Genomic DNA, 7497 nt, shown 5'->3' with positions numbered 1-7497 from the left:
TTTTTTTGTGGAATTGCAAACATTGTAGAAACTAGAAACCTTACAAAACATTCACATACACAAGCGAGGACCATAAAAAGTGCTAAAAGTAATACGTAATGCTAAGAGTACGTCAGGGCTTTTTGAAGCTATAAGCCAATCAGAGTAGAGGGTTTTTGGGCGGACTTTTTAAACATGTCAAATTGTAGCTCCCTGATTGGTTATTTGGGTCAGCGAGCAGAGTGGGGACGTCATTTATTTCATACGCTGTATATTCATTCTAGTGACATTATTTTGTACTGTAAGACTGACAAGCAACCTTTCAAGATATGCTGTTTGAAAATTCCAAATTTAAAGTGAAACAACAAATGTAGACTTTAGTTTAGACCGTAAGAAAAAGTCAAGGTTTTAGCTAATGTAAAGCTGCGATTGGCTGCATTGCAGTGACGTAAGTTTGTGGGCGTGAGCGGTTGTCAACATCAACAAAGACAGAAGAGAAAGGGGAAGAAACAGACTAGGGAGCTGAGCAACAACTGGACACAGGAAATATGTGGATTTAATTCGATGATAAGGTATAGTTCACCTAGAAACAACATGTTTCTAACAATTTTACCATTTATTTATTGATTTTGACGGCTATTACGAAAGAACTAGGAACAAAAAAATAGTTGAGATAAAAAAAAAAAAATATATATATATATTATTAGTTAAGATTTCGTTTTATGTACCGTAAACCAGTTTGTGAAGATAAAAACATAATTTGGCGTTTATTTAAATATAGTCTGGTGGAACTCTGGGAGAGAATAGAGTATCGGCCAGTTTGATGTTTACTTATATACACACCTTTTAAAACATATGTACAAATGTTATTTGAATAACGTATAAAATGTATTATTATTATACATTTAGGCGTGCTCACTGCTTTCGTTTCTTTGTCATTAATAAGAATTACTTTAAGGTCTGCTTCTTGCACGTACGCCTTCAAATAGATGTTTCCATCTTAGCTGTTGTTTGGTATCATTCTGGGTCGCATTATGTTGTCCAAAACGGCTATATTGTCAAATTACAGCACACTTGGCAGTTCATTAATTTCGACTTGGTCCTATAATGTATTTAATGTGGTTTGGTTTTAGTTGGAGTTTAGCTCTGTTTTATTTCGAGTGTTTTAACAATGTAGAGAACGGACGAAAGCCGCCCCTCCCCCGCTCAGCTACAGAGGATTTTAAACGATTTAAACCCCTTAGCCAGCGGCGGCTAGCATTAGCATCCCCGGTTAATACTCCTAAATCTATAAAATGAGGAACTGTGGCAAAGGAGCTGGCTTTTTATGGGATTTATACATATATATATTTTTTTTATAACAGAATCTTAAAGGAGGTTGTTGTTTTTCGGCTGAGAAGGCGTCTACCAGTAGGAACCTGACACCGTAGCCCAGCTGAGGGAAGTGGGCCGGGCCCTGTTCGGGCTGAGAGCCAGCAGAGGCCACTTCAGTACAGTCATATTATTTTCAAAGAGAGGTCCAACGTTACTGGTGGAAAAAAAAAAAAAACATCAGATCTTATCGTTACAGTTGTAGATATTAATAAAGTGTTGTTTGTCATCATTATAGTATAACCATCGATTTAAATTATTTAAGCAATAATCATAAATCTCAACGATAGCCTTAATGAAGTACGTAAATCCATTCTAGTGACACACACACACACACACACACACACACACACACACACACACACACACACACATATATATATATATATATATATATATATATATATATATATATATATATATATATATATATATATATATATATATGCAGTATGAATCCTTTGTTATGAAGACATGAGGTAATTTTCCTCCAGAACTTCTTAGCATGCTACAATGGGCACTTTAATGTCCATGTTGAATGAAAATAAGACCAAGAAAATATATTTTATTTTGATAAAGCAATTTTTTTTATTGTGGAAAAGCATTATAAACTTGTACTTGTAAAAATTTACCTTAGTACTCCCTCAAAAAAATCCTCCTTGGGCAAGAAGAAATGGTGATGTGCACTTTACTGTGAAAGAGTACAGGGAAATTAAAATAATAATTTAGATTTAACAGAGGTAAAAGTAGTATTTTTCACCAATATTTGTTTTTGCATCCACAGTATTGTTGTATAAGCTAGAGATCGCCTCCTCCAGTGCCATCATGGATGCCTTCAAGCTGATGAAGGAGCTGAGGGTGAATTATGAACAGGAGGTTCATTATCTCCCAAAAGAGACAGGGCTGAGCCTCATTGAATCCACAGCACAGGTAAACATGTTCATGTATTATTTTGTATTTACTTTAGCTTCTTCAGTACTAAACAGTATACACCATGGTTGTAACACAATAAGAGGGTCACTCAATACCAATTCTGTGTTTTTCAGGGGGACACCCGGATCTCAGCCAAGTGCAGAGATGCCAAAGTGGAGGACCTTTGGAGTCTGACCAACTTCTTTGGTTACAGCACACATACATTTGTGCTGGCTGTTAATCTGCTGGACAGGTTCCTGGCCATGATGAAGGTATGAAATTATGAAATGTTAGTACTTTATCCATCCCGATTATACACAGTCCTGCCTAACTCCAACTTCATAAATAGTTTTAGTTTATATTTGTTTTTTTGTGTGTATTTACGAGCAGGATTGGATCAAACCCCCATTTTTTTTTTGTAAAAAAAAAAATCTGACAAACATTCCCCCTCTGCCTTCTCTGCAGATCCAACCAAAGCACCTGTCCTGTGTCAGCCTGAGCTGCCTTCACATGGCAGCCAAAGAGACAGAGGAAGAGTGCAACCTGACCCCCACAGATGAGCTCATCCGCATCGGGCAGTGCAGGTTCACCGTATCTGATCTCAGCCGTATGGAGAAGATTGTGGCTGAAAAGCTGAACTTCAAGTCCAAAGCGATAACCGCCTTAACCTTTCTGCACCTCTACCACCGCATAGCTCTCTCACACTGCAGTGACAGGTCAGGCCATATTTGAGTTACTCTTCTGTAAAGAGTGCTTTTCATGTGTTTGTTTATATCTTTAAGTTTGCTAACATTTGTCTTCTGGGCCAAGGCTTGAGCTTCTTGTTGAGACTGGTTTCAGAAACTAGTTTAACTTTTGTTTTCGATTGGTGAAGCTCAAAGCATATCCGCTTGTTTATCACAGCAAGCTTTCTGGGGCAGCCGTCAGCTGCTGACTAAAGAACACTGATAAGACTTGTCTGCTACTGTTACTGCATCAACACATTGCACTTACATAACTTTTTTTTTTATTTTTAATATGCTCACCTGTGCTTGTGCCTAGAAGCTCCCAGCAAATCCAGTTTAGGTTCTCACCAGGTTTAGTTTTTAAAACTTCAAATGTAGTGTAACATTTTGTGGTGAGCTCAGACTCCTTAAAAGAAACCATAAAAGTGGCAGATCGCCCCACATGGGTGTGGAGATTAATAATTTTGCCGTTTGTGAACAGGAAGCAGACTCTGAACATGGAGAAGCTAGAGGCCCAACTCAAAGCCTGTCTATGCCGGATCTCTTTCTCCAAAGCTAAGGTGCGCTCACTGCTGTGCAGAGGTTGGAGGTCACACTGGATCTCAGAGCTTAGTTCTAATGTTTTCCCCTCGGTTCCTCCAGGCATCCGTCCTGGCCTTGTCCCTCCTCAGGCTGGAGACTAAAGCCACTCAGTCCGAGGACATGCTGGAAATAACCCATCACATCCAGAGACACCTGAAGGTAGATAACACCATAAACTTGAATGTGCACACGGCTTCATCTGCTTGATCGACAAATATGTAGGGCTGCAGTAATTGATTCTTTAAGTAATTAATCACATACTGTAACCTTTAAAATAAGTATTAGCTAATTAAAGGACTAATAAGCAAGAATACCTAAATAAACACAACCCAAGTGTTTCACTAAACAGTGCATTGAGGTAAAACTAAAGTTTTTTTCTCTAAATTCAACAATAAAATCAACATTTGACTTGAAACTTAAAAAAAATGAAACAACCAAAATCATTCGCGGTGACTCTTTTTATTAATTCGTTCTTTCAGTTTAAAGGTAGGGTGGGTAATTTCCTCCAGATACACTTTTTTAGTTTTTGGTTGGAATTGTTTTTATGTCCTGACAGAAATTAAGATCTTATGTGCTCTGCAAAAGGAACGAAGAAAATCCTTTCAAAATCATGCTCGTTTTTACCTACCCTGTCTTTAATCAACAAATCGTTTTTCACAATTCTTCTGTTTGTTTTTAACCAATTCTCACCATTTGTAGGAATCTCTCATTATAAAGTGAGTTATGTTGTGACAACTCTACTTCTTACAGCTAAAAAAGTCACATTGTAGCATTTTTATTGTACTTCTTCAGCTTTGAACCTCTTACTTGTTAATAATGACCTGTTGATCAGGGTTCACCTCGGATCTACAGAGGCTCATTTGCCCTAGTTTATTCTGACCTCCTAGCATGGAGGCTAAAGCAGGTCTCCGTTTACAGCTGCACTTCCCACATAGTGTGCTGTTGACTGTTAAGTACCCAGATGGTTTAAATACTTTGATGGCAGTCACTGACCTGCCCTCTGCGCTCTGATTTAGATTGCTGACGGCGAGCTTCTGCTGTGGAGCGATCGTGTGGCTCAGTGTCTGTCCGATTACGCTTCCCCTGAGTGCAGCAAGCCCAACCACAGGAGGCTGCAGTGGATTGTGTCGCGACGCACCGCCCAGAACCTGCACAGCCACCGCAGTGTTCCTGAGCTGCCCACCATCCCTGAGTGCTGCTGGGATGAGAACGAGAGGTCAGACACCAATGAAAACACATTTAGTCAACTTTTATGTTGCAAGGCCCGACTGAGGGTAATTGAACTCATCATAAATATACACCAAAGAAAGTTTTGCTCGATGGATCAACATTTTTACATACAATTCTGTGGTATAAAAATACAGCAAACTAAAGGGACATTTTATTAAACACTGGCAATTATTCTTTTAACAGTTACATGTTTTGTGGTGTAAATAATAACTTTACTTTTCCCACTGAGAAATGTAACAGTATTCATATTCATATCACCTCACACAGCAGAGCAACCTTTACTTTCATCTCAGCATCATTCTGACATAACTTACATCTGTAAATAAGAGTTATATATTGAAGTCATATTGATGATATCATTAGTACTATGACCTGTCCCTGTTTGACAGACACATACTGTAATGTAACACAGCTGCTCCAAGAATGGAAAATACCAATCACACCTTGATAACACCCTAGGAGTCCAACACTATAGACGTCTATCCTAGTATGAAACTGACGTCATCATGAGTCAGCTAAGGCAACTTCCTATCTCAGGTGTTACAACACAGCTTGTCTGGGCCTGTCATGACTTTGCATGGGGAATGGATATGTCTGAGACTTTTGTCACTACCCACAGACACAGGTGATTTTATTAGTAGAATTCACAGTGTTACGCCTTCTTTGCATCACTGCACCAGGGAAATGAGGAAATGGTTTATAATGGATTTATAATTCCTTTAACTTTCAAAGTGGAAGCTGAGCAGTTCTTTAGATGGTTATGTAAGCATGCCAACATGTTGGCAGCTTGTGTCCTGACTGACTATGTTTCATTCCACAGTGAAGAGGACTCCTGTGTGGAAATGATGAGCTCGGGTGAAGAGTCTCTTAGCAGCTCTCTGGGCAGCGATGCCGAGGGCACGTACTTTCCCCAGCATCTCCGTCACCAAGAGCAGCGCCGATACCTCTGAGCCGAGGCCTCCACCCTCCTCTAGTGCCTCCTCTTCCGACACCAACTCTCTCTAGTCTGCCTTTCTTTAATTTATTGTCCAATAAGCTCTGGTACTGGTAGAGACTTGCACAACATCTGGCAGCTGAGTGATTTCTTACTCCATCCGGTCGATCTAATAATTAGTACATGCACCGGTGTGTGTTGAAGTATCCCATTCCAGAAAACAATTTTAAACTGAGTTGGTACAGGTCAGCTTACAGAAAACAGGGTGATAGAATTTTTTTTTTTAAAAGATGTGTTCCATTTAGTCTTTTAGCTAAATATGTCTAAGTTGTCATACAATGTGACCAGAAAACAAGTGTGTATTTATTATTGAGCATGAACTCCACTGTGAATACATAACTAGGAGATTCAGATTCACAGTTGCATATCATTTTCTAAGTGTTACAATTGCTATATACTGTTAAAACATTTCAGACACCTTTTGTGCATAAGTGAGTATATTCACTTTTTCGTTTGAGCATGTAAGACAAACTGAAGCCACAACATAAGCCAATGTTGCGATGTTTGGTTGCTGGCCCCAAAAGAATGGATCAATTTCAATGCAGCGTCTGGCACGATCAAACGGAAATGCATCAAATGATAGTTTGCCAATCTTAGTGTTGATTGGATTTGACTTAATGTTTTAGACTGTTATTTATTAACAAGTATTTGTCTGTAGAATGCAGGAGTTTTTTGTCTGGGTAACAAAAGCTGAATGCAGCAGAGGTCGGATACAAAAATTGATACAAGCTTGTTCAAGCTCTAAAGGATCATTTTGTACTTTGAGAATGTAAATGGAAACATTACATTTCCCTCAGATCGTATAGATCCCCTTACACATGCCTGAATCCTACTCAAAGGCCTGCTGTGCTTTTGTTTACTGTATCTCACGTTGGATTTGCACATTTTGGGTTGTTTCTGGATCTTATATTTGGATAGAGAAATTGTGTGCGTATGTGGATGTAAGTGGTTGAAAAAGTTGCCAATTTTAGTATGTAGCAAAAAAAAAAAGTGTTTTTAATTGTCCACACAGAATGTTGTTGGGTGAACAATGACCAAGTGTGAAAAAAACCCAAAAAATTTAAAAAATGTAAAAATCTTTATACAAAAATGTGTAAAACTGTAAATGGTGTACAAAAAAAGACTGCTAATAGTTCTTTGTAGATAATTATTTATTTATTCTTTTGTCATCTGTACTAAAAAAAAATAAAAAGATTATTTTCCAGCAGTTTATCATTTTCTTCTTTCACTAATGTGCTGAATTTTAACATGTTGATGGGAATAAAAAAGATGTAGTTTATCGAAAAACTTTCAGAACCCAAGAGAAACATGTTTAAACAGGAAGGAATTACTGTACTTGCATTAAGTCTATAATAAAGTATCAAAGGAGTTCTTATACACTTGCTAAAATACTTGCAAAGTCATATTTAAGATAAAAAGTTAAAAAGGTCAGTTTGTATATCAGGTTTAAGCAACATTTGTTTCTGATAAAATAACCAAGATAAGAAAAAGTCAATTTTTGACTGGAGTTTAAACTTCAACCTGTGATTGGAATGAGCACAGTGGAAAGCACAGGAGAGTCCTGGGGTGAGGTTAGGATATAGATTTATGACTGTCGGTACAATAAGTCCTTCACTAACATCATGTTTCATAAACACTTTACAGCGTCAGCCTCAAAACGACTTTTCCAGTCAGAGCAAACATTTGTTGTAAGGCAAACAGGAA

At 38.0% G+C, this 7497-nt stretch overlaps 1 protein-coding gene across 1 annotated transcript; it reads left to right on the top strand.

Moving 5' to 3' along the window:
- Positions 1–431: 431 nt before the first annotated feature.
- On the top strand, positions 432–6997 carry ccng2 (cyclin G2). Its single transcript, XM_028463516.1, has 8 exons — positions 432–551; positions 2135–2280; positions 2397–2534; positions 2728–2978; positions 3469–3547; positions 3630–3728; positions 4586–4785; positions 5620–6997. Exons 2-8 carry the CDS (start codon positions 2176–2178, stop codon positions 5747–5749), a joined length of 1002 nt encoding a protein of 333 aa, XP_028319317.1. The 5' UTR covers positions 432–551; positions 2135–2175; the 3' UTR covers positions 5750–6997.
- The last annotated feature ends 500 nt before the right edge of the window (positions 6998–7497 follow it).

Source organism: Gouania willdenowi, chromosome 12, assembly GCF_900634775.1.
Source record: "Gouania willdenowi chromosome 12, fGouWil2.1, whole genome shotgun sequence".
Taxonomy (NCBI): domain Eukaryota; kingdom Metazoa; phylum Chordata; class Actinopteri; order Blenniiformes; family Gobiesocidae; genus Gouania; species Gouania willdenowi.
Note: the sequence above shows the minus strand (reverse complement) of the source record. Positions and strands in the feature narration are given on the sequence as shown.

Coding starts and splice junctions, on each gene's coding strand:
- ccng2 (XM_028463516.1), top strand. CDS start 2,176: ATGGATGCCTTCAAGCTGATGAAGGAGCTGAGGGTGAATTATGAACAG. Junction 2,535..2,727: donor GGTTCCTGGCCATGATGAAG/GTATGAAATTAT, acceptor CCTTCTCTGCAG/ATCCAACCAAAGCACCTGTC. Junction 3,729..4,585: donor ACATCCAGAGACACCTGAAG/GTAGATAACACC, acceptor GCTCTGATTTAG/ATTGCTGACGGCGAGCTTCT.